At 26.3% G+C, this 15,644-nt stretch overlaps 2 protein-coding genes across 2 annotated transcripts in view; both read left to right on the forward strand.

Annotated features, from left to right (window-relative positions):
• LOC130676198 (mannosyl-oligosaccharide 1,2-alpha-mannosidase IA) overlaps positions 1–5,429 on the forward strand; it is a gene marked incomplete in the record, with an annotated part of 416,169 nt that extends 410,740 nt beyond the window's left edge. The window contains 4 exon segments of the mRNA XM_057482265.1: positions 1–71; positions 1,486–1,691; positions 1,788–1,982; positions 2,563–5,429. Coding sequence (XP_057338248.1) covers positions 1–71; positions 1,486–1,691; positions 1,788–1,982; positions 2,563–2,688 — 598 coding nt within the window.
• Positions 5,430–6,930: 1,501 nt separating this feature from the next.
• Positions 6,931–15,644, forward strand: part of LOC130676201 (xaa-Pro aminopeptidase ApepP-like) — a 98,542-nt gene continuing 89,828 nt past the window's right edge. Inside the window, exon 1 of the mRNA XM_057482267.1 lies at positions 6,931–7,334. Coding sequence (XP_057338250.1) covers positions 7,268–7,334 — 67 coding nt within the window. The 5' untranslated portion in view covers positions 6,931–7,267. The remainder of the gene's footprint in view (positions 7,335–15,644) is intronic.

A 15,644-nucleotide genomic window follows, 5' to 3' on the forward strand; every position in this document is an offset into this window, starting at 1 on the left:
ATTAACTTATGTATCTGATTTAAAATATGATAAAGTTGAACACAAAATGGGTCACCTCGCTTGTTTTGCTGGTAAGTTAATTTATAAAATACTATAATTACTCTTAACGCTCCTTCATTGCTATTAAAATTAATTTCTAACTATTTTTGAAAACAAAGTGATTTCAATTGATTGAAATCACTTACATTAATTTCAAATTACATCCAGGAACTCCTAAAATCATTTAATAACTTATAAAATTGATCAAAACATGTACTTGTAAACTTTAAATTAATTTACGGAACCCAACGCCTATCTTACGATGTAAATTAATTTACGACAATCACTAATTAAATATATGAGAACTGGGGATATAACAGATGTTGACTAACTAAAGCTTAAATATAATCTATAACTTTGAAGTTGCAAATATAATTGAAATTCGTTAATTAAAAAGCGTTTTAATTAATAAGTTAATTTATTCATTTTTTTAACTTCCCGCTATGAAAATTGCAAATTTTCAAAAAAAGGGAAATTATATTTTTTTGTTAAATGATAATTTTTCATTTTTCTTGGTATTATAAAAAAATTTGCTAAAATGATTACCAGTTTTTTAAGCAATCGTCAGCTTTACACAAAAGTACATAAAATTTTTTAGTATTTAATATCAACATTGAAAGAATTGAATATTTTAAAATTCACAGCGACTAATATTAATATTTGTATTTTTAATAATCAAAATAATTTATTCTATAATCGGTCTTATTGTAATTAATTAGACATTATGACGTCGCTCCAAAATCTCTCTATGCACAGACAATTCTATAGCATTTCTCCACCTAAAACATGTCTATCGTAAAATAAAACTATCCTGGAATTAACTCCAAAACATCTCTAACCAGAACAACTCTCCTCAAGCGCAAACTTAACTCCGAAACTTTACTATTCAATGCCAATACTAGTTGAAATAACACTATTCACTACTGACAGCTATGAAATCATCGGTAACTGAAAAAACACGTGAGTTTCTATGTTAACTAACATGTTTTCTTAGTTCACGATAATTTTCTAGTTAAATTGATAATGAATAGTGTTATTTCGAATAGTCTTGTCATTGATTAGAAGTTTCGGAGTAAAGCTCGAGCTTGAGGAGTAATCAATTCAAGGATAATTTTATTTTACGATAGACATGTTTTAGGTAGAGAAATGCTATAGAGTTGTCTTTGCATATAGAGGTTTTGAAGCGTCTTGTCATAATGCCATTAATTAAATAATCCACAGTCTTTCTGATCAATTAATGAAGTTGGTAGTTTATTTATTTTATTTCACATATGACGTTTCGTTATAATCTGCTTATCTTTATATTTTTGTAACATTTCCGCGCAGATATATTTGCTAATGAATATTAAAAAAAAATTGCATCATAAAAAATAATCATCTTCTATCTACTCTTTTATGCCTATCTTAACAACAACAAAAAATATAAGTTATTACTTATTAAAATAGGTGGAATGTTTGCACTTGGTGCAAAAGCAATGGAAAATGATGAATCTAAAAATCATATGGCGTATGCTGCTGAACTAACAAGAACTTGCCATGAGTCTTATGACCGTAGTGTTACTAAACTCGGTCCTGAAACGTTCCATTTCACCGACAAAACAGAAGCTAAATGTTTAAAGAACGGTGAAAAATACTACATTTTACGACCTGAGGTAATTTATTATTATTATTATTTTATCCTAAAAATATTTAATAATTCAAATGGATTATAAATAATATATACATCTTATTTATCCGATATACTTTAGACTTTTGAGTCTTACTTCATACTGTGGCGATTGACAAAAGATCCTAAATACCGTGAGTGGGGTTGGGAAGCTGTAGAAGCTTTGGAAAAGCATTGTCGTGTACCAGGAGGATTCACAGGAATCAGTAATGTGTATTCAGTGGACTCAGCAAAAGATGACGTTCAGCAAAGTTACTTCTTTGCCGAAACACTCAAGGTAATCCATTTATACAGACTCTAAAGAATCCAACAACTTTTTTTTTTTTTTTTTTTACTTTTCAAAGCGCCCTAGAATCGCGTATTAAATCACGATAAAGTAATTTATTGATTCTCTATTTGCTTATAAATTATTATTATTTTTTTTTATCATTATTTTTATATTCAAATATAATATCTATACAGTGGTATCTCGAGTTGAGATCTGTAGATAAAATTTATTATTGAGTACAGGAAAAAATAATTTGAATTTTAAGGGTTCACTATCAGCCGATGACCGTTAAAAAAGCAGTAGTTTTTATGTACGGTAATAAAAAGCTAAAGCCAATGAAAAGTATATCCCAGTAGATCGTACTAACCATCATCATTAACTATCATAGCTCTCATAGTCTCATAATGGAATCAAATATACGTACTTCAATAAAAGCCGCTTAGCTAATGGAGTTTAATTATTCCTGTATTGAAATCAATCAATTGGTTTTTTTTTAAATCCACGATTACAAAATCCATCGGCAAAGAAATTAAATTGATTAATATAATATTATATATAACTAATTGATATATTTATTTGTAAATTTCAGTATCTCTATCTACTCTTCAGTGATGACAGTCTTATAAGCCTGGATGATTGGGTATTTAATTCAGAGGCTCACATGCTTCCAATTAAAGGAAATCCTCTCTACCGTCAAGCACCTACGACGTTATAAGCCGTGTAATCTAATAAATCTAGACAATCCGGTAGTGGTCTCGTTATTTCCTCTGACTAGTTTATAAACAGTCGACAGACAAGATCTTCCCGGAAAATTACATATTATGTATTTAATTATGAGTTTTATGACGATGATAATAATTCATACTCTCGAGAAATAGATTAGGGTACTCCAATAAATATTGATAATAATAATTATTTTATAAAATTTTATATTAACATTATTTATAAATTATGCAATCAATTTTTTTTTTAATACAATAGTTATCGACGATCAAATTTAAAAATTAAATATTTACATTAAGTTTTTAAAATGAATAAAAATAAATAAATAAAATACATTTATTGGATTACCTTAATCTAATGTAATTAATAAGACGAGTATAAAAAAAAAAAAAACGAACGAATAATCAATTAATATAAAATATAATATAAGAGGAAAAAAAAGTAAATTAAAATAAAACTGTCGACAATTATTGTAAATATTGAAATTATAAAATTATGAGGATAGAGATATGTCTATGCTTTGCGCATAACTAGAACGATTGATAACCGCTTACATTACTTTTACCTTAAAATTAAAAAAGTAATAAGGTAAATATATGTGGCCTAAGTTAAATAGCGGCATGCAGCAACGAATGAATTAATAAATCGTCATAGACTGACACCAGAGCCATCGAGACTGATTTCATGATGAGGCCTGGATTTATTAATTAATGCTACTTGAAACTATAACTCTTATCCAAAAAAATATATCAACAAATTATTACGCTGTATATGTTTTATGCTTTTATTCAATCATGACGTGGTTTGATATTTTTTTAATATTTTCTTTCAATAATTTTTATCCTCAATAATAATTAATTATAATAGCAAATTAATTTATATTTAAATAGACACGTCGATAGATTTAATTAGTAAATATAATTTATGATTTTTAAAAATAAAACTCAATATATAAAGCTCAATATGTGTTATAAAAAAAAAAAAAAAAGAAAAAGAAAACTTACACCAGTTAAAAATATTACCGACATCTTTGAATCATTACTCACCTCATACTTAATGATAATTTTTAACTAGAAAAATTTTCTCACGCAAGTGTTCCTTCGCGTATCAAAAGCTAAGTCTATGGACAATGCTCGTGATTTTCGAAGCAAAAAATATTATTATAAATAATAAACTGTGTATGTACATAGATAACTTCTTTTTTTGTTTATCCTCGATAACTATTGTTAACTCTAATATAATTGAAATGCAAATGAAGAAATTTAAAATCAATTATCGTTTCATGTGGGAAACAAAATACACTTATGCGATAATGCACAGATAGCCTTTACAGTTGTACATTCGAAAATAATTATTTAAAAACAAGTGACTAATAACAAAAAAACTAAAAAATAATAATAATAATAAAAAATCGACATACAAATTCCCGACTATTGTATTATGAGTGCGTTCATGTATTATAAAAAATTATAATTACTGAATGATAACAGTCTTTAATAAGATGTGCATAATGAAAAAAAGTCTATAAAATAACTGTTATTAATTAATTAACAAAAAAAAAGTAAATTAATGATTATTGATTTGAATGAAGAAATTTAATGAAATGTGTATTTAAAAAAATAATAATAATAACAGATATGTATATAAAGATGAATGAAAGTCATATCTTAGAAATGTGTGCAGTAGTATGATAACTATATCAAAATAATTATAATCATTATTATTGTATAGTTGCAACGAATCTGAGTATTTGTAATAAATTGTCACAAATATTTGTTAGTAGTTTTTGCACGATGACAAATAATTTATATGAATATATATATTAATTTTTTTTAATCAATCAAATTATCGATAAAAAAATCAATAATTAAATTTATATTTTAATTAATTACGGTAACACTATCGAAGCATTTGATGGCCGGATTTTACTTAATACACTTTTAATAATCTGTTGATAATTCTATAACGTCTTATGCTTTTTTAAAAAAAAAATTTATAAACTTTTATTTATTTATATTTTTATTTCATTAACTAACAATAAAAAAAAATTAGACGACTTCTAGTAAATTAAATATATAAATAATTTTAAAATAATCTTCCGCAAACAGTTGTTCATTATGATTAAGAGTAATTAGATTGTAAAAAAAATAACAGCAACATTCAAATACTCAATGACCATAACAAACTTTTGTAAAAAAGAAAATGAATAATAAAACAAAATCTTGAAATGCATTTTATTTACTAAAATCTAAATATTTATAAATAATCAATAGAATAATGGATGAACGATAGTTGTTATAAAAACGATAAATAACGACGAGCGTTTGCAATAGATGTTAATTAATAAAAAAATAAATAAATACTAGTAAATATTTTACGTTTGTGAATAGATATTTAATAATTTATTATAAATTAGAGCAACTTAATTTAAACGATTTTATAAAATGTCGTATTATTTGGGATTTTATTGTAATATTAAAATTTATACAATGCATTTACAAACTAACCCAGATAAAACCGGTTATGAAATCGTTATTAATCTTCCTAATCATTGCGATTTATAAATTTATTATTATACAGTATGTGTGAGAGATATAAATATAATTATAAATAATAAGTATAAATATATAAATATGAATACATATAAATATAAGTATAATTAAAATAAATATAAATATATCCGATGTTGAAATGAACAAAATGTGACAGTGGACTTTTAATAATAACAATTATTATTATTATTATTATAATAACCGTAATAATAATAATAATAACAATAATAAAAAAAACGAAGGATACAAATTATTTAATTTGTGTGTATATATATTTATTTATATATATATATATATATATATATATATATATACATACAAACTAGGTATTATGGGTTTAGATAATTTTGTGTGATTATTACTTTAACATAACCCGTTGAATAAATATTGATAATATATAATATTTATTTCATTTAATTATTATTAATGTAATGATTATAATTTCCATTGAACTTTATAATTAAATAAATAAAAAATAAAAAAAAAAAACTCCAATTGTAATTGTGTTAATGTATATATGTATGAATGTACAAATGATAATATTCTGCTGACTTTAAAAGATGGATCGATAACTATCATTAAGGTAAAAGGGATCACGAGAATACTAAACGTACCATCTCTACATTTAAACCAACTGCACATTTCGTAATGACCCGACTATTAAACTACTACACCAGCAGCTTTTAGAGTTGCTACACAGTACTAGGGTGAGGCATATACTACCTCTTCGATATCGGAAATGGATCAACTCCATTTACCGTATACCAAGATCCACTGGGTGTGGTTTAAGGTCGTACGATCACCTCAACGTCATCTTAGTCAAGTCGATAAGTCACAATGGATATACTTCTAAAATATACCCCTGGGTTTCTATTTACTTCTTTTCTTTTCCCTACTATGTATTTTGTAAGAGAAAAAAGAAGCTATACTACGATTTTACCGTATGCTATCTCGAAAACTTTTTTACGCTTTTAACGAAAGAGCAATTTTTTGTCTATACAATATCAACCTACCAACTGAATCTAAGAGTGATTGTGATGAAATATGAAGGGAGAACTATATATAAAAATAAACTTACTCAAGAATTATCTGAGTATCGTTAGACTCAGAGTATCTGAGTCTGTCAACTATCATTATGACAGGAAGTCAATAAATAAACGATACTTTTATTTATAAGATTAAAAATTAAAAATAGATTAGAGATGTTACTTTTTTAAATATTAATTTAATATTTGTATGACTAAATTTTAAAATTAGTTGAAATTGATTTTTTAAAATAAATTAAAAATTTGCGGAATTCACAAAAAACTTACAAGAATTATATATAAACTCTAAGACAACGATGAATAAAAAATTAACATTAAGAAACCTTAGTCCGTGACCTGAATGAAAATATCACGCATCAAAGAGTGTTGAAGTTAAAATTTTTATTTTTTTTAAAAGGAAGTACCATCAAAGAATATCTAATCGAGATTTAAAAATTTCTTCCATTATTATTATTATTATTATCTGCTATAAACTCAATAGACTAAAGTCAAGTATACACTCATGAGTGTTACAAAAAAAAAATAATAATAATAATAATAATACAAGACTGGACTAGATCATGATGAGTATGATCCCTACCTCTTGGTCTGTTACCCGCGCAACTGCTACCACCACTTCTCATCTCAAATTTTCTCTTAGCCACAGCAGTCACCCTGAAGCGGGTAACCGCGGAATCGCCAGTGATAGAGAAACTTTGTGCGGGGGTCTAAAAATACACCTGGGTCTCCTCTTTATTCTGTCTTTGTCTCATAACATCTACGGCGTGTTCCCGGTGACCACACATTTATCGGAAACAACTTCTTCTCGTGACTAAGACACTACCGCAAAGCTATTTGGCTTACCACGAATGACCTTTTACCCAAACATACTCATCTGTCACCAGATTACTTCTAATCCTAATTTTATATCACTATTTTAACATCTTTATTTATAAATATTATTATATTTTGGTGCGCGTGTGTATTCTATATTATGTTAAGTAATAAAAATAAAAACATGGGGTCATCGTACTGGATTATTTTACTTACTTGCCTACCCGGTAAGTAGCAAAACAAAAACCATAAATAAATATCCTAGTGTCATAAATTATTTTTTAATGTTTTTTATATTTTTAAAATAAATACGTAGATGTAAGAAATATCCAAAGAAACTAGAAAATCACGTATGCAATTAAGTAACACGTGTTAAAAAAATTTTTACTAACAGGAAAAAATGAATAAAGACTATTATGTTTAGATAATGGCGTAATGATAAAGTGATAAACAAGATGATAACAATATATTAATGTTAAGTAAAGGGGAAAAAGCTAACTTGACGTATCGTTGGTTTCCCGTTTGTTATTACTACGTGTTAACCCCCGTGGCAAAGTATCTGTATGAAGATTGACCATGGTAGGTGGTTATTACCGAGTTAAGTTCAATGTCACACATCCTCTCTCAACTCTTAACTCTTGTTTCGACTCTTGTTCCGTCAACGCGCATGCTATGCTCTACTATATCACGAACATGTATATATGAGTTTGAGATTGAGTATGTCATTTACAAACTGTCTGATGATCAATCATCATTGTCGTTCAATTGTATCAAAACTGTTGCTATAGCTGTAGATTTAGTGTAATTGTTGATATAATAATAAAAGTTACGATACCAAGTGTCGCTATACGGATGATGATAGCTCAATTAAACGTTAATTGTGATTTATTATGCTCCATAAATCACGATGAGAAATTATAATTATTGATTTTATGGATTTATATATACTTTCTTGTTATTAAATTATCCTTTTGCTTAATGGATTATTTGTGTCTTAGCATGCGGTAAAATTTAAAAAAAAATTTGAAAAGTCGTGATTCATAAATGCGGAGGATGAGAATGAGACAGTATTCTAATACTGGTAATGAAACAGTAGGTCAGGTTGCGACATTTAACGGTAGATTATTTTAAATATATATTTAAATAAAAAAGTTTTTTTTCTGTTAAATCAATATTTTAATGCTGGCAAAAGAGGTCGGGTCGTGGGACTAAAAAATTTTATAAAACTGAAGGAAAGAGACCGTGGAAATTAATTATTTATTTTAATTTTTTACAGAGAAGACTCATTAAGTATTTTTAAAAATTGTTTATAGCGGAAGTTATTTAGCAGTTAAACTGAATTAAGCGTTAAAATGATTCAAGGATGTGACAAATCCTTGATCTTTTGTTATTATGACATAAATCATATCAGTTATTTTAAATGTTATAAATAAATAACGAGGTTGTAATAATAATAAAGACAAAAAATAATTCACTCACCGGTTGAAGGCTACATCTGTGAACTTTTTTTTTTCTTTACTTCGCCCTCGATTGATTCTAAATGAACCCTGTGATCCAAAACATTTTAAAAGTTAAATAAAACTTGACTAATATTTTATTTTACACTCACATTATTGACAACACAAAATTTAACTACCACTTAATTAAACTCACTTGACTTTTTTTTTCATCGAAACTTTTCCACAAATAAAACTCGAACCTTCAAAATATATTCCCGCTACTTAAATTTTAAATATATTGTAACAGATCAATGAACGAATAGTTAATTTTACTTTAAATACTTAATTATATATATATAATTAACATTTAAAATTTATTGATAACGATTTTATTACTTTTTAAAATCACTGACACTGACGCGTTCGTTGATCCAAATCATCATAGCTGCTATCTTTTAAAAAGTATCGAACTATATCGATTCTTACGCTCCCAATCGACTTTAAATATTTAATCGATTAACCTTTGTCGAATTGATTAATTAAATACCAATATTTTAAAATTACATATTACTGTTTTTTAAAGATAAAATTATTTAAGTCATTAAATGTTTTAATCGAATAATATGAGTGTGAATGTAGCAGACATGAGACAATTTATAAATTTGAAATTAATAAATTAATTAATTAAAATAATGAAAAAAAAAAAAAATGCGCGTACACGGAAAAAAATGAACTATATAAATTGAGAATGACAAGTAATATAATGACAAAGTGATCAGTAAATACCATCATTCTAAATAGTAATTTTGTCATTTATGATTAAAACGTGAGTAATTACAGGATAAGTATGAAAATTTATTGTCTACTTAAGAAAAATAGAAAATAGACGACACGTATTATAAAATTTACTATTTGAATGTTAAAATTCCCCATATTGACAACCGGGTTCCGGGTTATAATTTCAAATAGTAATTTTTAAAGTTCATTTTTTTCTGTGTACGGATCTTGAAATTTTCTAAACACGCAATTTTTAATTGTTTCTCTACTCAAATTTCATTCATTATTAGTGTGAATGTAGCAGAGATCAGACAAATTCAAAACTAAATAAACAGAGTAAATAATTCAAAAATAATATATATAAAAAATTCACTTATTACTTTTAAAATTTTTTAAATGCGCATTTTTTTTCTAATTTAATTTTATTAATTATTTACTTTATTTGTTAATAATTTTAAATTTGTCTGATGTCTGCTTCATTCACACTCATTATTCATTTGTCCTAAAATTAAAAAAGTTGCCAAATGTCAGCTACATTCGCACTCATTCGAATGATACTGAAGTTAGCCGACGTCTAATAATTTTTGAATTTTTTTGAAAACGATTAATTATAAAAAAAAATATCAAAAATATTACACCTATAGCTTTTTTAATTTTCTACATGTGCATATTTTTATTTTTTTTTTTAATTAAATAACTATTGAAAAAAAAAAATCTGAAAATTTTTAATTGACTGCTAACTTCAGGATCATTAATTAAAATTAAAAAATATATCATACGGAAAAAATGCTTATTATTTTTTTTTTTTTTTTTTAAGAAACTAGTTCAACGACAAAAAATCTGAAATATTAAATAAATTAATTGATTTTGATGGCTCAATTATTAAATATAGTCAACTTCAATCAATAAATTAATCTCTTAAGAGCCTTGTTATAATAACAAGTGTTAATTAAATAAAATAAATTAATTTTTAACCTGAATTTACCGCAACTTTTTCGAAGTTTTAATTCAAGTTATTAAAAAAATTTTTATTTATTTATTCTTGATTTAATAATTCAATAATTAGTTTTTAACGCGTCACTGATAAAATAGTAAATTTCTTTATTAAAGCTAATTACTGACAAATTATTTTATACATGTATACTTAATTAGCAGCAACGACAACCTGGATCTATCGACTAGACTAATCGAACTAACAAAAATGGCATCTATTTTAAAAATAACTTGAAACTTCGATGTCGAGTTTATATCGATTTATCGCACCCTCTATTGATTGTAATTAAACAGATGATTAAAAATGTGGCGGCCATATTTTTTACTAAGGAGTCTGAGGGTACAGTAAATTTCTCGTCAATTTCCATCAATAATTATTAAATAACTAATCATAAACAAATAAAAACTTAGGGAGAATTAATCAAAGTACTTTATGTAATTATTAATTAAATCAAAACATGAAATTTACTGAGCAGATGAATTATGATCTGTGTTCTGAATTAAATTGCCGGAAATTCATTCGAAGGTTTTGAATGCAATTGTTTTTGGTTAGAAAAAAAAAATACTTGTTTAAATATGTAAGTGAATATTTATGAAGTTTAAATAACTTTTTATACCACTAGACCGCGAGATTGATAATAAATAAATTGTTGGCTTAGTTAAGAAGAAAGAAATCAGTTTATGTAGTTGTCAGAGTTGGTGAGTGAGATTTTTTTTTTTTTTACTATTTTTAATTAAATAAATTTAATGTTTGTCGAAACAATTATTTTAAAAATGCACATAAAAAACTTTTGAAAATATTTCCATGCATATTTTTAAATAAAATCCAAAGTATCTACCCAGCTCTCAGTTGCCATAAAAAATAGTCTATAAAATTAGTTTTATAGATTTATATATGCTACAGAGAAATTGAAAAGTTTTTTGTATAAATTCTAGAACAATTAAACTTTTAATTATGCTTACAAGCCTTGAAAAACTATAACGTATTGAAATATAAAAAAATTAGTATTAAGTTATTAGTAGCAATGTATCAGTCTAGTCAGGCTCCTGATTTTTTATTAACAATGATATAATTAAGTCGCATAATAATAACCGGTTTAACAGTAAATCAATCTAACTAGTAAGAAAATTGATAATTATCTGTTTTAAAATCAGTTTATCAATGAAATATATGAAGCATCACCTAGCTACTGGTAGACGCCTAGCTATCGGATACGTTATCTCAATTTTATTTATAAAAACGAAATAATTGTTAGATGTCTGTTATTTACAGTGCTATAGTGATTGCTATTTTCATCGCATAATTAATTTATGATAACTGGAATTACCTCAAAATAATCGTTCAATATAAAATATTGATAATAATGACTCAGCCAAAAATAAGAATAATTTAAATAATCCCGTATATTTCATTTATAAAAGAATAGAAGTATCAGTTATTATTGACATTGGTATCACTATTTTATTTACACTAAGATCAATGAAATTTAATTTTTAAATACATAAATCAATATATTATTATATATACAAATTTATCTTTACAAATTTATTTATTCATAACATTTAAAATGATTTCTCAAATTACCATTTCTGTATAATAATTTGAAATTAATTTAAAATATTGATGTATAATTAATCATATACTTGAAGATCGAGACATTTTTCGCGCAATGAAAATGAAAAAAAATTATGTAATTTGACTGATTAGAGGTTACTTAAGGGGTAATTGGGGGTGGTTGCAATTTTCGGCTGGCATACAAGTACCTATGCGAAATATTTCAGAAATCTAAATTCAGTCCATTTTTTACTTTTTATGTTCACTCCGCTAAAAACGTGTTAATCTTCAGAGGTTAATAATTAATCAAAACTATAATCTTTCATTTTCACTCAAATATTCTCGAAAAAGTAATAGTTGAATTTCATTTTATAAACAATAATGAATGTAAACGGTTATTAGAATAATTAATTAGCTAAATTATTGCTTGAATTTTAATTAATTCAAAGAGTAATTATTGACACTCTCTTCTATGAAGATTGACGCAGTACCAACATAGAATTAGATACGATTTCCATTTTGATGAGTTGATAAAGTACAACCAATGATTAATCGATCGAGATTTAGCTGGAACAACTTAGATTTATGTTGATTACACGAGCGACAAATATATTTGCATATTCATAAGCATGTTAATTGTATGCCTGCAGTCTTCGTTGTGATGCGAATAATGAAGCTACGCATGATTAACGATTCGTCAACATGATTATTTGCATCTATGTTAATAATATGTTAACATATTTAACGAAGTATCAGAAATCCCAAATTTTTATTCATTTTTTTTATTTTTTTGTCTTATATAATTTTAATTAAAACCTGGTGACAATATAATTTTATCAGTTAAATGCTTATCGTGTGCATTCTATATTAAAATATATTTAATATTCCTGCGCGCTATGATGACAGTAATTTTAATTAAAATAACTAATTAATATAGACTTCTAACAATGAAAGTAATTCAATACTGAGATTTAATTTACAATTATGCAATAGTTTTTATCAGTAATTATAATTGGGTTTAATTTATCTATCCGAATAATTATATTTATTAATGCCACTCACTTATATTGATATTGAAATAATTCATTTGAATTCACGCCTTCATCAAAGTTAATTTGTAACATAAATTAAAGTTTTTAATAAAAATATTTCTTAATAAGAAATATACATAATTAATTGAATATAAAATAATTTTAGAAGCGATAGAAATAAATTAAAATGACTATTGATTAAAAAAAAAATATGTAAGTAGAATAAAATTATGTATAAAATCGCAGAAATTACGTAATGAGGAATTTTATTTATTCACTTTTGAATCAGCCTCTTTTCTGGTACTTTCTTATTAAATTAGTTAAATAAAACTTTATCAAGTATACACTGTAAAAAGAGCGGTGTTAAAGATGGACTCATTTTAACTTCGCCCGGTGTTAAAATAAAATTACACCGGTGTAGGAGGAGTAATTCACCGGTGTTAAATCAGGGTAACCGGTGTAAAAACGGAGTAATATCGGTGTAAAAACGGAGTAATATCGGTGTAAAAGCGGAGTAATACCGGTGTAAAAGCTGGGTAAACTGCGTCCGCTTGGAGTATTAACTTTAAAGATTATAAAACACAAAAAATGACAGTTCGTTATGAAAATTAATAAAGAATATCATTTATTAACAAGTATAGTGATCAAGTAAGTACAAATATTCACAAAGTAAAATCTTTTAACACTGGTAAAGAATATCTACACCGGCGGCGGCGTTATTTTAACACCGGTCTAGAATATTTACACCGGCAGCGGTGTTATTTTAACACCGGAGAATTTTTTTTAACACCGGTACAGAATATTTACACCGGCGGCGGCGTTATTTTCACACCGCTTTCGGTGCTGAAATTTAACACCGCCAATTTGAACACCTACACCGCTTGGACTTACCCCGGTGATTTTGTACAGTGTATAAATATTAAAACTATCTGGTAATGAGATACTTTTTTATAAAAAGAAACGAAACGTTAATGAGATTGAGTATATTGAGAATAAGATTAACCCTTCGTTACACGCGCTATACGGGGATTTCCCGCACAACACTGCTCAACCTAATAGAGTTGGCGTGAATACAAGTGAGACACTAGAGAAAGCACGTGTAACGGAAGGTTAAGAATATTTTTATTACTTATGTATAAATATATATACACTGAAAAAAAAATATTGCTGTAAAAGCAATACCGATAGATTTTAGTAACCATCTCAGGTTTAAAAAATCGTAGATTGTTACAGGATAGCAGTACTTTATTTGCGTAAAGTTTTGATTGCTGTATTACTTATAGAATGTTTTGTTAAATCAATTATCTACACGGAAAAAAGAAAACAGGAATATTATATTTATATTATATTTTCAAATAACAACGCAGCGCTTCGCAAACGAAACTGTAGAAATTACAGTTTGGCGCTGCGCAGTAAGTTTTACATTTTAAATTTGTAATATTGCAGTCTCACAATGTTTTCAAGTTACTGTCTCATACTGTAATTTTTCGTATATTTCCTTAAAGTATTACTCGATACGCATTAGAATTTACATTTTCATCTAGTGATATTTATTTTTTTTTTCTTCAAATAATCTCATTTGAATAGCAGCAAATACTGTTGTGGCAATCTTACAGCTCTATAGTCACTTATTGTTAGTGAAAATTACACCACTATTTAAACTAGTGACATATTTTTCATTAGTTAATAGTGAATAGTCACCCTTTTCACTATTTCAAATTTAAGAGGGTACTTTTATTTAAAATTGACGTTAGTTAAAGCAGCAATATAGTATTGCCAATTGAACGATAAATTTTGTTATGACAACTATCCACCATGAACTATGACAGAGTGATTAGCTTGCCAAGTCTGGTCGCACCTAAGTATTATAGACGAATATTAGGGCGCCACTGGAAGATGGACTCGGCCTTTCAGAACCGTATGTTAATGTAATTTTATTATATGCTCAGGGTCGTTGTAAAATTTTAGTTTTGTGAGAGAGGAGAGGAATAGTGAACAGGCTGAAATAAATTTATTTAAAACTTTAATTCCAATTTCTTAATTTAATTAAGCACCTTGCTTTTATATTTATTTACCCTTAATAACAGTTAATAATCTTATGACAAACTATACTTATGATAAACTAAACTTATGACAAACTAAATCTCGTCCCCTGGACGTTTTCCTTATGTCAAAACTAAATATCGTCCCCTGGACGTTTTTCACACTCACACACACACTCTCATTAAAAAAACCGTCCACCGGACGTTAAACCTTGAACCTTAATAAACCTCGATAAAAAACCGTCCACCGGACGTTAAACCTTATTTTCCTTAAATTCTACTTTTAAAAACCGTCCACAGGACGTTAACCCGCATTTTCTTATTTCTAGTGTCTACCGGACATATCTTAAACCTAACTTATATTTTTGTCCACAGGACCTAAATCAAAACCACAATTTCTTTTAATTAACATTAATTTGACTCTATTTAAGACTCTACTTTTAACAATACTCAGTAACTTTTCCCACTTAATTTTTTTTTTTACAATTTATAATTTTTAATACTCAATATAAAATTTCTCATAGCATAATTCACTGTATTTCCAATCAATTAATTTATTTTTTTGTTTAATGTAATTTATAAATTAATTAATTTTACCACTCATAAATTTTCCACTAATTATTTTCTCTGATTAAATTTTCCTAATTAATTTGCCACAATTATTATTCGTTTATAGCTTTCAATTCCTAAATTTTTCACT

Source organism: Microplitis mediator, chromosome 10 (assembly GCF_029852145.1).
Source record: "Microplitis mediator isolate UGA2020A chromosome 10, iyMicMedi2.1, whole genome shotgun sequence".
Taxonomy (NCBI): Eukaryota; Metazoa; Arthropoda; class Insecta; order Hymenoptera; family Braconidae; genus Microplitis; species Microplitis mediator.